The 13,921-nt window shown below is 44.5% G+C and overlaps 6 protein-coding genes across 6 annotated transcripts; all 6 read left to right on the forward strand.

The window, feature by feature from the left end:
• Positions 1-28: 28 nt before the first annotated feature.
• C8R40DRAFT_808813 (uncharacterized protein) lies at positions 29-1,508 on the forward strand. The gene is made up of 2 exons (XM_046236293.1): positions 29-651; positions 706-1,508. Exons 1-2 carry the CDS (start codon positions 130-132, stop codon positions 1,084-1,086), a joined length of 903 nt encoding a protein of 300 aa, XP_046079792.1. The 5' UTR covers positions 29-129; the 3' UTR covers positions 1,087-1,508.
• Positions 1,509-2,920: 1,412 nt separating this feature from the next.
• Positions 2,921-5,427, forward strand: C8R40DRAFT_808816 (uncharacterized protein). The gene is made up of 18 exons (XM_046236294.1): positions 2,921-2,946; positions 3,007-3,339; positions 3,404-3,482; positions 3,533-3,546; positions 3,612-3,720; positions 3,787-3,804; positions 3,856-3,881; positions 3,937-3,962; positions 4,025-4,084; positions 4,143-4,154; positions 4,207-4,268; positions 4,325-4,437; positions 4,494-4,553; positions 4,623-4,650; positions 4,705-4,762; positions 4,848-4,999; positions 5,056-5,112; positions 5,179-5,427. Exons 2-18 carry the CDS (start codon positions 3,278-3,280, stop codon positions 5,287-5,289), a joined length of 1,047 nt encoding a protein of 348 aa, XP_046079793.1. The 5' UTR covers positions 2,921-2,946; positions 3,007-3,277; the 3' UTR covers positions 5,290-5,427.
• Positions 5,428-5,649: 222 nt separating this feature from the next.
• Positions 5,650-6,303, forward strand: C8R40DRAFT_1133612 (uncharacterized protein). Its single transcript, XM_046229278.1, has 2 exons — positions 5,650-5,821; positions 5,897-6,303. The coding sequence occupies exons 1-2, from the start codon at positions 5,686-5,688 to the stop codon at positions 6,133-6,135; spliced, it is 375 nt and encodes a 124-aa protein (XP_046079794.1). The 5' UTR covers positions 5,650-5,685; the 3' UTR covers positions 6,136-6,303.
• An 882-nt stretch (positions 6,304-7,185) lies between these two features.
• On the forward strand, positions 7,186-10,213 carry C8R40DRAFT_1156255 (glycoside hydrolase family 5 protein). Its single transcript, XM_046229612.1, has 16 exons — positions 7,186-7,678; positions 7,735-7,945; positions 8,000-8,101; positions 8,152-8,255; positions 8,304-8,355; positions 8,409-8,420; positions 8,474-8,484; positions 8,539-8,618; positions 8,671-8,733; positions 8,785-8,828; positions 8,901-9,050; positions 9,107-9,115; positions 9,182-9,248; positions 9,309-9,317; positions 9,378-9,562; positions 9,628-10,213. The coding sequence occupies exons 1-16, from the start codon at positions 7,564-7,566 to the stop codon at positions 9,755-9,757; spliced, it is 1,344 nt and encodes a 447-aa protein (XP_046079795.1). The 5' UTR covers positions 7,186-7,563; the 3' UTR covers positions 9,758-10,213.
• Positions 10,203-12,425, forward strand: C8R40DRAFT_1133619 (uncharacterized protein). The gene is made up of 14 exons (XM_046229279.1): positions 10,203-10,356; positions 10,522-10,657; positions 10,709-10,817; positions 10,882-10,901; positions 10,954-11,048; positions 11,097-11,126; positions 11,178-11,350; positions 11,405-11,530; positions 11,587-11,617; positions 11,692-11,766; positions 11,823-12,009; positions 12,057-12,083; positions 12,142-12,195; positions 12,244-12,425. The coding sequence occupies exons 2-12, from the start codon at positions 10,600-10,602 to the stop codon at positions 12,074-12,076; spliced, it is 924 nt and encodes a 307-aa protein (XP_046079796.1). The 5' UTR covers positions 10,203-10,356; positions 10,522-10,599; the 3' UTR covers positions 12,077-12,083; positions 12,142-12,195; positions 12,244-12,425.
• A 728-nt stretch (positions 12,426-13,153) lies between these two features.
• Positions 13,154-13,458, forward strand: C8R40DRAFT_1133621 (uncharacterized protein). Its single transcript, XM_046229280.1, has one exon. The coding sequence runs from the start codon at positions 13,180-13,182 to the stop codon at positions 13,447-13,449; it is 270 nt and encodes an 89-aa protein (XP_046079797.1). The 5' UTR covers positions 13,154-13,179; the 3' UTR covers positions 13,450-13,458.
• The last annotated feature ends 463 nt before the right edge of the window (positions 13,459-13,921 follow it).

Genomic DNA, 13,921 nt, shown 5'->3' on the forward strand with positions numbered 1-13,921 from the left:
CCTTAAACGGCCCGTGAGTCAATATTGCCTGCCACTGCAAGTCATATTAGCGCCCTTTCTTTCTTCTTCAACTTCAAGTTGCAACGCCTGGCTTTCTCTTTCGTTGGAGAACTCGCTCTCCAGCCTTTAATGCTCTCAGCTTTCTCGGCAAGCACTGCTCCTCAGCGGCCCAATTGCACCTGGTCGTCAACTCTTTGTCGTCTCCTCAATCCAACTGCAAGATTCAATCATCCCTGGGAATCATCACCATATTCGACAACTGTCGACGCTGGCTCTGCCACTCTTATCAACTCTAAGGAGTCTTATTTTCGCCCACCTGGCATTCTATGGCGGTCATTTGTTGCCAAATGCGTCTACAAAGATCTTTACGCCCTGAATGCTCAAGAACCAAATTTAAAACTCGATTTCGGGCCCAGAAACCGACGTCGTGTTGCGAGAATGAACGAATACGGATTAGGCGCCGTGGTATTTTACGAGATCCCGTTCAATTCTCTCAGCAAGCGCGACACTTCGCCCAAGGAATGGACTATGGGAGGAGTTTTTGGCAATGGCGATCCTTCTTCTGGTACTGGGATGACCGTGGACGAGCTATTAAATGGTATCGACGTTCGACTAGTGTATATCCCGCTTTATGCGTGTACTTCTTTCGTTGTGAGTTCCACTATTGCTTGATTTATCTCACCTTCACTCACTTTCTTGTGAAAGACTGGTCAAGTAATGAATAGCTTCTTCCGACGACTCCAATCTCACCAGGAAAAGATGGATCCTATTTGTATTCCCGGCGGATTCGGTTTCAGTGTATGTTCAGAGGGCTTCACTTTGTTTGATCACGGGCTGGGATCCCTATCATCTTCTATACCTGCTGCGTCCCGCTTTGCTACCCCTCAATCTAATGCGGGAAGCATTTATATGAACGTGGATAGAGAGTGCTCGAACCCCGTGCCACTCCTTCGACCTATACTTACTAAGGAAGGTAATGAAGGTGCACGGAGTTTTCGTAATAAAACTGACTCTAGTCACGAAATCGTGAATGTCAAAAATACGAATGATGCGGACGATCTGGACAAGCCACAACCCGATGTTTAACCCCGCAATCTCCAGACGATGCCGACCCACGGCCAAGATGAACAGTGGGAGCTCGACTGGGTCGACGCAGAGCTTAGTCTAGGTTTTTGTCACTCGGATACCACTGGACACGAGGACAACATCATCCTTCAGCAAGACGAGGACGAAGAACAAGCAGAAGAGAGCTTTGTAACTGCTTTAGAGTCGCTACTCTCCGATGATTGTCTACCGATTGATAAATTCAAGGATGTATCCCAAGCGCGAAGCTCCCCTATGTGCTCTCCGGTATCTGGTACTGTATTCCTCAAAGTCGACGCTTCCACTCCTACGATTGCGCCCAATACTACCATCACCGCCACTATTCTAGACTCGAGACATCCTGTTCATGTTAATCCCGACTTATCTGCGCTCTCTTCCATCACAAACCTGAAATCGGCTGGCTCGATTGTGACAGAATCCAAATGTCCAAGCTCCAGCCCCAAAATTTACTCCAAATCGACCTGCTCTCCTGAAGTACAAGAGAATCCTAACTCAAGCTTCGAGTCAACAGGTGGAACCTTTTCTTCGTTCTTGCATCCCCGCAACTCGGATTGTACTCCTGGATTCGAAGCGCAGTATATCTCCCAACCTTTCGCTCAAAACCTACGTAGATGATGGGCTAGTAATTTCCCCGTTATTACTATCTTTGCCGCCATCTTCTACTAATCCACTCAAGCCGTCTTCCATTCCATCGAGGACATCATCAACTCCAAGAGTGTCAACTATAACTACAAAGGGTTCGACCATTTCTCCCTTGGTTTGTTCGGTCAGTCAAGCTGTCAATGATGCCTCACATGCTCCTTTCTTCTGGTTACCAAATCAGCATCATGGTTTGAAAAGGGCATTGTCATTGTCATCGTCTGAAGGTGATAAGTTAGATACGGACGTTACAAAGGACAGAAAAAGTGGGAAGCATAGTAGGAAGTCGGTGGACGGGTAGTTTCTTATGATACGGAGTCCAAGGACAGAGGTCTCTTCAAACATGGTGCTAGGCAGCAGGTGGTGGGATGAGCAGTAATAGTAGTGATGAAATGAGCTGTGAGAGGCGGAGTGTGCGGTATGAATGCAACTAACTTCACTTTTGTATCGTTAATTTCCGTTCGATTCTTATCTGTAGTTTTGTACTAGCAACTATGTAAATCGTCCAAGTTCGCATCAGTTACGATTAATACGAGGACCACCAACACGTTATGGATATTGCTCCCCGCTACATTGACCAATATCGCCTCCAATCTCTGAAGCTTCGAATTTCCACGTGCTTTATTCATCATCAAACCATTTTGAACCTTTGCCTTCTTGTCCTTCAACAGTCATGTACTGTAGTCTGTAACGATCTGGTGGCTGTAGGACAGTGGACAGTGGATAGTGTGACACCTCCGCAATGATTGGTGGAGGACGGTGGGCAAATCGGAGATATGCTTTCTGTTCATGTTGCGAGTTTTTCTTATACGTGTCAACTGGCCCAAACCTAGCGGCTCCGAATATCCGCTGGAAACGCAAGCATTTATCTTGTTAGGGCAACCCGCGCTATAGCGAGGATCAAATCATACGAAGAAATTGAAAGGTTTTGTCGCGATATCAGATGGACTCTTGACAAGACAATAATGATACATTGATTCTCACTAAACGCCACAGAAACTTCATTCATTGCAGCATCGTTCAATATGGTGCCTCAGAGGCTGTTTATGTAGGAGCTCAGTAGAAAGGCCCTGTAAAGTCCATTCAGGTGCGCCTCTATTATTTTTGATAATTCCGCCCTTCTCGTCTGGACCGCTGAGATATATACAGTGGTGTCAATCAACTGCCTATTTCATACATATTAGCATTTATGAATTGTCTCCAGTAAGACCTCTCATCATCCAGCTGCTCATTTGCCAACAAACGACATACTTGACGCCACAGCATATTACTTGGCTTGCTACAAATTACTGCTTCACGTTTGATATCTTTTTCCTTGCTCGTCTTTGCCTTCAGGTTTACAGTCACCTCAAACTGTTACTCAGAGATACAAGATACTTGATAACTCGAAAAAAGTCTTCTGTTGGCAAAGATCATTCGTTGAAGGACCTTATTTGTCGGGTTCTCCGCACCAGGCTATCGATTGGTTTACTAGGCAGTGCCGGCGTTTTTGAGGCATCGTCTCGCGAGTATAGATCATTGAACTTCCGCTCTTATGACGCCAGATACTGTAACGAGCTATGCTTCGTTGCTTCTGGGAGGGCTAATAGCCTTCAGGTGCGCATCTACCTCTTGCTAGTCCTACTACGATGACACTGATATGGGGTTATTGTAATTCTAGCTTGACAGGAACTGTTTCGGTACAATGTGTTGTATATTACAGACTTTATCCTCAGGAATCCGAGCGGCTCAGGGAACTGGTGAGTGCAATCGAATATGTACGGCGATTGAGACCTGAAAAATTCTGTAGGTGGCCTGTATATGGTGAGATCTCAACCTGTCCTTCCTCATACTTCACGGAATCTTCCTGAGCCCATCAACTTATTCAGGTTATTAGACTTAGTCCACTCCGCGTTTATCGGTGCTTCCTTGTACCAATATTTCATTGCTTGGTTTGGGGAGGAGTCACAAATCGACGTTATCCCTTGGTCTGTAGCTGTACGTGAACCCGTGATGAAATTCGGTTTTCCTGAGGCTAACCTTTTTTGTTTGATCCATATATAGTTTACGGTGGTAATCACGGTAAGCTTTCTGGTGGTGGTAAAATGCCTTTTGGTGGCTTAGTTTATGCAGGCCTTTCAAACATTCATTGCGCACTGGTGGGCAGAAAGGTCTAGAGCTTAATGTATTCTCAAACTGATTAATTTCTGGCAGCTTCTTCGCAAACAAAATATATCGGTGTGAGTCTCTGAGGACCAATAACTATCAGGATGAACTTAGTAACTGGATTTTGACTGTTCAGCCAGCCAAAAAAATGTGTATCTCACTGCGCCTGTAGTGTTTCTGGCTCTTCTTAGATTGAGTACGTCAATTTTCCTGTAGCTCCTCGGTATTTTTATCCCTTTCGTTATTTATTATAGTTGCTGCGGCCAGTGAGTAGCTAGCTGTTGTTTGGAGTACAGTTCACTTGCTGATGTACTAAAGCCTCGACAGGAGAGATGATTGTTGATAAGCACTATTCTGTATTTACTCGACCTTATCCCGGAGTATGTTTCATCTTTTAGATCAGTTCTTGCCTTCTGTTTTCATTCAAGTCTTTCAGTGGATCTTTACGACTGGTCTCACTCTTTCGTCCATGGTAGACGTTCTCATCGCGGCGTGTCTATGTTACTTGCTTCACAAACTCAAGACACAGATGGGATCAACTTCCACAATGCTAGTACTTGCGAAAAACGACCGATGCAGTATAGCTCACTGATTATTGGATATAGGATGATCAAGGTAGTAGACACACTCACTCTATATACACTTGAGAATGGTTTCTTGACTGGGTCAGTTACTGCATATCCTTTCACCTCTTTCCATGGCTTGCTCACTTAGGAATCTTTCTTCGTATTCAGCGTCGCTACTACGGCTTCTTTGATATGCGTATGTGTATTTTTTCCCTGTATATATCGTTGCACTCAAATTAAAACTTTGCAGTGGCTCACGATGCCACATAATCTTTCATTCCTTGGGTTGCATTTCGTCATCGAGAAGCGTGAGTCTTTCTTCTCACTCATGTTGAGCATCGATCCACTTTTATCCGCTATTCCCCTACTTTTACAATAATTCCTCTACGGCAGTCTACGCAAATTCCATTCTCGCCTCCTTAAACACGCGTAAAGAGCTTCGCGATATGCGACCACGAATTTCGCCCTGGGCAGACCGATCGCTTCCCGTTCTGTCTGCCGATGATTTCAGCCATGATACTCCAAGAGATCCGTTGAACTTGTTAGTGGGTATTTTCATTTTACTTTTAAAATACTGGATCAAATAACGAGGTCTGTCTAGACACCAGTTGACAAATATAGCTCTAGACCTGACACACCGCCAAAGCCACACATTCCGGTGAGCTCTTCATTCTACGTCTAGTCACCTTGCTTGCAAAGGTCATTTCTTACTCGATATTATTAGCGCTGCGGAAATTTTACCCACGGTTTTGGCGCTTGTTTGTTCCGTCGTACCACATGCCTCGCTGTCTCTCTGTATGACCTAGCTACTGTTGTGTGCAGTGTGCTCAGGTAGGTTGGCTGGTATTCATGCCTGGGCGCTAGCAGACCTCACCTGTGCCATGTACGACGACAACATGCACTTTCTCATCAAATACCAACTACAGCACTTTTTGGGTCCTGTTATTACTCCGCCTCCTCTATGTATCTACCGCAAGTCCAGTGTATAACCTACCAAACGTGTGTGCGCCCGGCGGGTACAGGTCTGTCAGCAGGTATTCATGTCTGGGCATTAGCCGACTATGTCTGTGCCAAGTACCTCCATCCACCTTCACTTCAAATAACAACTCCCGGTCTTCTACCGCCTCCTGAATGTCTTTACCACACAAGTCGCTGACTGACTTTTGAACATATCGTTCTTAAATTTCTCACTTACGCGCAGGTTTTCTGCTTGTGTTTTGTCTCAGACTTCATGTGTGCCAATCCACCTTTACCCCTTACTTTGTGCCGCACCTGCGACGTGTTGTTCTTTATCACTCCCCTTTATTCCGTTTCACCGGCTTTCAGATACTTAATGTTGAACTTCCACATTTATCCCCACCAATTATGTATGTATGCTCGTTTGTCGTCGACCCCCCCGCTATCTCCTTTACCTCCAGTTCTGTATGACATCACATTGACAGACCTCAACGACGATCTCTGGTTGGATCTAACCACCTACCTCGGTCTATTGAACATTGCCTCATTATGTGCTGTCTCTAAAACTTTGTCAGCTACATGTATGCCTGTACTATCCTGCTCAGTCAATGTCTCAGCCCTCGCAACACTTTCCAGCCTCAGACCGTTTGTGTCCCGGCTATGTATGTGGACAACATCCTGCTGCTTATGTCCGCAAAGTTGTCATTGGTTCCTCGCGCCGTGAAGTCCTCCCTTCCACGTTTCGGTTCAACTCGTTGTAGTCAGGCTTTGTTGTTTTAGAACAGCTTCGATAATACATGTAACTGTATTTTACTTAAATGCGGAAAGGTGCGATTTGCACCTGATACCAGAACGCCTCAAGCAAGGTTTGTGTCCCCGACGGGGGCAACTAGTACTATTTCATCATGAATATCTACAGCTCGAAGTCACTGTACAGTGTGTCGTTGAGCATGAAACTGAATCTCTTCACGCTTTGGCATTGATGAGCCGATCCGATTCAGAATCTTCTAATATACCCACGTCGAACTCCTGTACCCGAGTGAATTGGTTGGGATCGAGCCACAAGTTCAATTACTCGAAGCGTGTATCTAGAACACCAACGGTGCTTAGCTGGAAACCGCGTGCAGAGTATTCGGACATAGATCTTCCTGATTTACCTCGATGATATCTAAGTTTACGATTAACAAACCTGGATGCACTATTGACCTAGTCAAAATTGTAGTACTTGATAAATACCTTATGAAATTTGTCTGAGCTCAGCACCTTCTTTGTACCAACTTGAAAATCTTCTGTGCTCACTTCTAATTTTCGTTTGTAGCCTTTGCGAAATCTTTTCTTTTGATATCCTTTCACTTGTTTAATATTTTTCTCCGCTGTACCTTTTCTACTGCGCTGGGCGAGTACTTAGTATTATATGGAAAGTATTTTGTAATCTGGGTGGCAATGAGCTGTCGGCATGTGGGAGCTAGTGTGTACTAGTGGTAAGAGCCCAGAAGGAAGGCTTTGCGTAATGTAAGGAGAGCAAGAGTCAATACATACTTGTCTGAGGCTCACAGCGCAGGTAGACACACTACGATTAAGTGCCTAAGCGCCTGTCGTGAACGCGCCTATCTTATCATATTGTCGCGTTGGCGGCCCGCAGAAAAATCTTACTCTTTTCAGTCTTTCATGAACGATTCTTCTTCACTCTGGCAAATTACGCTGAGTTTCTCCTTCAATGCAACTTTTACCTCTCGGTGGAAATGCACATGGTGATCATAGTCACCGGGTTCCTGTTTTCTTCTGTTGTCATTTGTCCTTAGCTTTTTCGGTAATTCAGGAAGAATTCCACATCATTTCCATCATTCTTTCCCTAAACTCCTCAAGTTCGACATGGCTGGCATTATTTCGCTGAAAGGTCGCCTTTATTCCATGTACACTTTGAGGTCACTTGCAAACCTACACGTTGCCATCCGCCTCGATTTTCTTTTTACCTCACCGGTCCGTCGCAGAAATGACTGCTTGCCGCACGGAGAAAGCTCGCCTGCACTGATGTTTTCATTTTACAGATGGACTGCCCCTGGGCCTGGAATCATGAATGCGAATGCTTAAAACATCGCTGGGAAAAATTTGAAAAACTTCAAGTTCAAGGCTCTATCTATTAGTCCTCACAATGGGACGACTATCTGATACTCTAGTCCTGATCTCCGCCGCTTTAACTGTGTCAGCGCAGACAACAGTCCCAGTTTATGGTCAATGTGGTGGTGAAAGCTATACCGGACCCACAAGTAAGTATAATTTTCATATATGTTCCGACTGATCAACTTAGGTATGTTATGAATAGCTTGCGCCGCTGGAAGCATCTGCGTTTTTCAGAACGACTTCTATTCGCAATGCATTCCCGGTACTTCTAGTGTAACCCCCACTTCGACTTCCTCTGGTACAGGTACATCAACGACGTCGACTGTATCCACTCCTACCCCTACCGTCACCGGCTTCGTCAAAACTTCCGGGATACACTTTACTTTGAACAATGAACCATTCACTGTTGTCGGGTTAGAACACGTATCCACACATGCCCGTATAGTGTACTAACTGCTTATTGATAGTGCGAACGCCTATTGGGTCGGTCTCATGAATTATGGCGTTGCAGACATGAACACTGCTTTTCACGACATTGCCGCCACAGGTGCATCCGTAGTAAGGACATGGTGCGAAACTCTCTTCGTCCAAAACCAAAGTACAACTCAGCGCTCTTCAGGGGGTTCAATGAAGTAACTACGCCCGATGGCGTGGCTTATTATCAGAGCTGGTCTGGCTCGACGCCTACCGTCAACCTTGGTACGAACGGACTAGAAAACTTCGGTGAATATGTTGCGTTCCTTGTTAAATATCATGCTCAGACCTTTTTAGATAATGTAGTTGCCGCTGCAAAGGCCAATGGTCTAAGACTGATTGTTACTTTGTGCGTAACTATAATTCATTATTTGTCTGTGCTCAATCTATGACTCTACTCAGAACAAATAACTGGTGCGTATTGAATGGTACGAATGATGTGAAGGAGGCTTATGCTCATTTAACAGGTCTGATTACGGTGGATATCTGTTCTATTTATCCCTTCTGCCTCTTACAAACATTCACTTTGAAGGTGGAATGGACGTGTATGTCAACCAGCTGCTCGGTCAAGGGCAGCCGCACGATTACTTCTACACGAATGCGACTGTTATCGTGAGTGATGAATATGACATGCCTTAGATCAATACGACCAACGTATGTATAGGCTGCGTACAAGACCTACGTCAAGACATTTGTTACTCGCTACTTGAATGAGCCTGGAATCTTGGTAGGCACCTCGCTATATTCTCCAGGAGAAAGCTCACGATCTTTCTAATAGGCATGGGAGTTGGCGAATGAGCCTAGATGTCTCGGCTCAACAAGGTTTGGCACTTTCCGGTATCGCTGAAGCTTCGATGGTTCACTCATATCGTGCATCATGGGCATTCTCCACAGTGCTTCCTCTGGAACATGTACAATTTCGACCATTTCAACCTGGGCCGAGGAAATGTCAGCCTACATCAAGTCAATTGATTCGAACCACTTGGTAGCAATCGGCGACGAAGGCTTCATCAATGACCCCGGAAACCCTATCTTTGTTTACCAGTAAGCACTTGGCATTCTATTCTGCTAAAAAATTCAATAATGATATCTCATTTTAGAGGCTACTCGTATGTATAGATTTGTCCCAAGCTACTTTCAAGTGCTGATAGCGCATCCCGTATGGACCATCGTAGGCCAAGCCTCGGCATCGATTTTGCTGCTAATCTTAACATCAGCAGTTTGGACTTTGGAACATTCCATGTGCGTAGGACCAATGCAGAGTCTGTTCATTGATTCTGACTGAGCTTTCCATTCATTTAGCTTTACCCTGTACGTTAATAGACTGATTCTTAGATGTATCACTCCCAACCCAAAATTGAAATTGTTTAGGACAGCTGGGGTGAACCCGCAAACCCTTTCGGGACACAATGGATCGAAGATCATGCGACTGCCATGGTTGCATCCAACAAGCCAATTGTTATGGAAGAATTTGGGATTACTGATGACCAAGTTGATGTTTATGGAAGCTGGTATTCCGCCATCGTGAGCTCGAATGTTGCTGGAGATTTAATCTGGTATGTTTTCATCTAATTTCCCTATTTGAATTTGCAATGCTTACATCTCCCCCTTGTATTAACAGGCAAGCCGGATCAGTATTATCCAATGGAGAATCTGATCCCAATGGTGCAGTGTTTCCAGGAAGTGATGTATATGTATTGGATACCCAGCATGCTGCGGCGCTGAGGGCTAGGGACGGTGACCCACAGTGATACTCCAGAGAACTCAAAAAGTGTATCGGAATTACTGCACTGCGAGGTATTAGTATAAAATCCGTATAAAAATTCGTCAATCAATCAGTTGCGGAAGGCCCATATTCGTTATGTAGCATCAGCATCCCTCCCACACCCATGTGTGCGTGTTGGTTGGAACACACGCCAATATCCAACCCATTTCCGCACTTTGCACCCGCATACATGTTGCTCTTGGAGACTGCTGTGCCGTAAATTTCCTTCCTCTCATGTCAGTGAAAGATTCGAGAAGCTTAGGCCTAGCCTGACAACCAACGAGAGGGTCACAGTAATACTGATATTGAGGGGATTCGCGGAAACTTGGTGGAAACTTCTTATGATCCTTTCCGGTATTCCGGTACAGTCAAAGCGAGATATATCAGGATATATCATGCGGTATAACTGTAAATATCGACGATCGTGTGAACATTTCACAGGGTTTGTTCTTCAATGTCTTTCTTTCAACGGCGTCTACAATTGACAATTTGACATCCATAATCTTGTTACATCCAACCCCCGCCTTCAGTGCTTCAGCCTTCAAATCAGGTTTCGATAAATTCGTGAACAGGGTATAGAAGAAGGTGAGATCGTTGCTGTAGCTGTGACGTCATATGGAAGGAACGTGGAATGGTTTATTCTACGCAAGTTGTTTGAACCCTCCTAGCTTAACCACGTCTTGTCATAGAATTCACCCGCGCTCAGCCGATTAACGTCTATGATGTTGAATTGACCTGTTAGTCCCTTAGGTACACCTAGATTGGTAATCGCCAGCTCTACCTGGATTGCTTTTGTCTTTCGACCTCTTCTGTCTTCTGCGTACCATCATGTCCTCAACAGAATATCATGGCCTTCAGATCATGACTGCTTGTATCCAGCTCATAGGTCGGGTCCTTGCGTTGATATCATATTCGTATCACTGAGTGACACATACAGGGGTGTCTTTCCTTTCATTTTGCTTATCCCGTCGTGTCCCAACAGGATGGAGACAGTGGAGGTACCTGACTTGGGGAAGGACATGCGTCTTATTAGTATTGCTCGATTCGTATGTTTCTTTCGGTAATTCTCTGTGTCTACGCGACATTCAACCAAGCTATTTCACTATTCAGCTGGATATTCGTGTTCTTCTGTGAGCCACCTACAAGTCGCTTAATTCTATGCAACTTGAACTAGACCTTCAGCGGGCTTGCTGTCCTCTGGCGTTGGCCTTTCCTGGTCTCACACAACCTGCACTCTAGCGATATACAGTTGTATCAGCTTCTACGCAACTAGCAAGGTCAGCATTTCACATTGAGAACTACTCCCAGCTGACAGAAATGTTGAGATTCTGATCTATGCCTTCCTATCGGAAAAGGTCAGTGTTGTATGGGTGTTCGGCAAAAAAAGCTGAATGCCACATTTACAGGTCTATATTGTTTGGACCGGAGGAAATCAAGTTTCCCGGTACAAAACAAAAGTCTATCGTCTATGTGCTTTTGTTCTCTTAGGCTATATCGTCATTGGAATCTTGATGATACTGGGAAGGGACAGTTCTGTTCGCGGTGACGGAGTGTGCGTTATTGGGCTGAAAGCATTTGCGTATGTCTCCCAGCATATCCTGTCACCGAAAGCTTACATCGAATCATTTCTTAGTACCATTCCTTTGATAGCATACGACCTGTCTCTCAATATCTTCCTTACAGCGATGTTCATGTGTCCTCTATGGGTCTTACATCCCATTAGTCCTAGATTACGATCTGTTGCTAAACGGACATTGTAGTATGTCCCGTCTCTTCACTCTGATTGGCTACCTCTTTTGACATGATATTCAAAAGCGGCGCGACAATTAGTCTCATTTCATCTGCGGTGCGCTCCGATTTCCACTTCAACATTTTCCTAAATATCTTCTGTCGTAATTGGATACTGATTCTTTATTGCAGGTCAACATCACAATCATGCTGCTTCTTTCGGGTAATGAATTAGGGTGGGTCTGTATTACCAGTTGCGTGTGTGATGTAAGTGTATTCTATCGCAGCTCGGCTGGTCATGGTGAACTTCACCATTCTGATAGGTTCTTGTCAACTCCTTCGCCGTATTTTGCGTCAGCTCCAGCTCAGACTCCTCCAATGTGGTCCGAGACCGATTTTCGCTCCCTACCATGGACATGACTCCCCTCACATTTACTCGAAGCGAATTGAATCAGCCTACAGGAGAATCCTCAATTAAAAGATTCATCAGTGATACACTCGAGCCTGATGGTTTGTCCGTGATTCCCGAAGCATATTATGACTACCTCCCACCACAGCATCGACAAGCAGACCCTGAGAAATCGGTCAGTCTTGTCTGTTTGAGGTACTTTCGATCAGTTAACATTGATGAAAATAAAATAGAGCTCTCCTTTGAACGTCAACACGCTTTCGGAGGTTCCCCACACAAACCTAAACGTTTGTACTTGTGTGCTTTATTAGATGTGTACTAAATTGTTTTGGTAGATTATGAATCAGCCAGATATAGGCAGCCCCAGTCTGCCTTTAATAGCAACGACCAGCATCCATCCCCCACCGCCCGCTCTGCATGGTCAGTCACTGAAAATTTCGACCAATAAGTTGTAGTGAAAAGGTAGATTGTCAACTGATTGAAGATGTAAAATGTAAACTGCATAGAGTTTGTGCCATCCTCAACACACTTATGATTGTGTTTTCTTTCTATATTGAGTATCTCAAAACATTGCAACATATATGGTGCATGCTTGAACTAGGCCCCACTGTTGTGGACTACACACCTTGCTTGAGATCAAAAATGCGGCGCACATAGGGCGCGCCGCGAGGTGAGGTGTCCAATTATAGCAAGATGGTTGAAGTGGTTTGCAAGCAAGGTGATATAATTTCTAAGTATTAACTGTTACATATTACTGCAGATTTATGGGCAGATATGTCATATTTTAGAGCTAATCTTGGACGAAAGACTTCTGATTTGATTGTGAGGATAAGATAGGATAGGACACATCTGCAAAACCTGTATTTTCGGCTAAGGGTCCGAAAGCGGTCGAGAGCACTTCCCAGCAGTGAAAGCACCCAGAGCATGTTGCTTTCGGTGCTTTCAGCACTGGGATCTGCTGGGATCTGCTCTCAGCCCTTAGCCGAATATCCAGGTTTTGCAGATGCATAAACATAAACTGTACTGGTGAGGTCCGATTCCCGAACAACCAGTTTACCATGTACTGCCCGGGTTGTCACATGTAGCATGCATATGCTTAGACTATTTCTATTTGTGGCACAGTACATTTATTTTTCTATTGCTTCCATGTGATCAAGTATGGTCTGATTCTAATATCAGAAATTACCACGTTGTAGGAATATAAAGCATCTGAAGGAAAGTTGTTATGTTACTTTCCCCCTCTCTTCCCCGTACTCATCTGCATCTGATACATGTCTTGGCTGCGTTCTGTCCAATTCAGTGCAAAAGGCAGAGTGCAAGATTCTGACTCTTTGCTCTCAAGACAGACAAAGAAGAAGTTTTCTGCCTTGAAACAAAAAGATTGCAGACAGGAATCATTCTCTGTTTTATCAGATGCCACCGTAACAATGCTTATAGCATTGAAGGATGCTGCTGTAATTGCACCAGTTCCCTACATTGGTGAAGCAGTAGGATTGGCTATAGGGATATGGAAAAATGTCCAGGTCTGTGATATTTCCTGACAATCATGGTGCACAGCATGTCAGTTAGGGCTGCTCAAATCATTTGGAAAATCATTCAAGCTACTCCAGAAGTTGACCAACAACCAATGGTACTGGCAATGCTTACATGAAGAACAAATTTTGGGCAGCCATAAAGGTTGACAAATGGGGTTTTCAGCCAATTGAGCTACAAATCTATCACTGATTTGAATCATTTTCCAAATCATCAGAATTGAGCAGCCCTTTTGCTTCATTAAAAACACTGTTCTGGTAACATATGACTTGTATAAGCACTGATCTTGTTTTTTTTCGACCTTTTATAGACCACCCGCAACACAAAGACTTCACTCAAATCTTTGGGTCAGGATGCATGCAACATTGTATGTACAGTTTTGACAACCTGCGAGGATGTGCTGCAGTACCAAAGACAGCAGAGGATAAAAGGTCATTATGAGAAAAATCAAGAGAATCCAAAGAGCATTGGAAATATCAC

The sequence above is a fragment of the Lentinula edodes genome (genome assembly GCF_021015755.1).
Source record: "Lentinula edodes strain Le(Bin) 0899 ss11 chromosome Unknown C8R40scaffold_64, whole genome shotgun sequence".
NCBI lineage: Eukaryota > Fungi > Basidiomycota > Agaricomycetes > Agaricales > Omphalotaceae > Lentinula > Lentinula edodes.

Coding starts and splice junctions, on each gene's coding strand:
- C8R40DRAFT_808816 (XM_046236294.1), top strand. CDS start 3,278: ATGACGCCAGATACTGTAACGAGCTATGCTTCGTTGCTTCTGGGAGGG. Junction 3,340..3,403: donor GGAGGGCTAATAGCCTTCAG/GTGCGCATCTAC, acceptor TTGTAATTCTAG/CTTGACAGGAACTGTTTCGG. Junction 4,554..4,622: donor GAGAATGGTTTCTTGACTGG/GTCAGTTACTGC, acceptor CTTCGTATTCAG/CGTCGCTACTACGGCTTCTT.
- C8R40DRAFT_808813 (XM_046236293.1), top strand. CDS start 130: ATGCTCTCAGCTTTCTCGGCAAGCACTGCTCCTCAGCGGCCCAATTGC. Junction 652..705: donor ATGCGTGTACTTCTTTCGTT/GTGAGTTCCACT, acceptor TTCTTGTGAAAG/ACTGGTCAAGTAATGAATAG.
- C8R40DRAFT_1133612 (XM_046229278.1), top strand. CDS start 5,686: ATGTGTGCCAATCCACCTTTACCCCTTACTTTGTGCCGCACCTGCGAC. Junction 5,822..5,896: donor CATTTATCCCCACCAATTAT/GTATGTATGCTC, acceptor TCACATTGACAG/ACCTCAACGACGATCTCTGG.
- C8R40DRAFT_1156255 (XM_046229612.1), top strand. CDS start 7,564: ATGGGACGACTATCTGATACTCTAGTCCTGATCTCCGCCGCTTTAACT. Junction 8,256..8,303: donor GAACGGACTAGAAAACTTCG/GTGAATATGTTG, acceptor AGACCTTTTTAG/ATAATGTAGTTGCCGCTGCA. Junction 8,619..8,670: donor ACACGAATGCGACTGTTATC/GTGAGTGATGAA, acceptor ACGTATGTATAG/GCTGCGTACAAGACCTACGT.
- C8R40DRAFT_1133621 (XM_046229280.1), top strand. CDS start 13,180: ATGTCTTGGCTGCGTTCTGTCCAATTCAGTGCAAAAGGCAGAGTGCAA.
- C8R40DRAFT_1133619 (XM_046229279.1), top strand. CDS start 10,600: ATGTCCTCAACAGAATATCATGGCCTTCAGATCATGACTGCTTGTATC. Junction 10,818..10,881: donor TTATTAGTATTGCTCGATTC/GTATGTTTCTTT, acceptor TTCACTATTCAG/CTGGATATTCGTGTTCTTCT. Junction 11,351..11,404: donor ATTGGGCTGAAAGCATTTGC/GTATGTCTCCCA, acceptor ATCATTTCTTAG/TACCATTCCTTTGATAGCAT.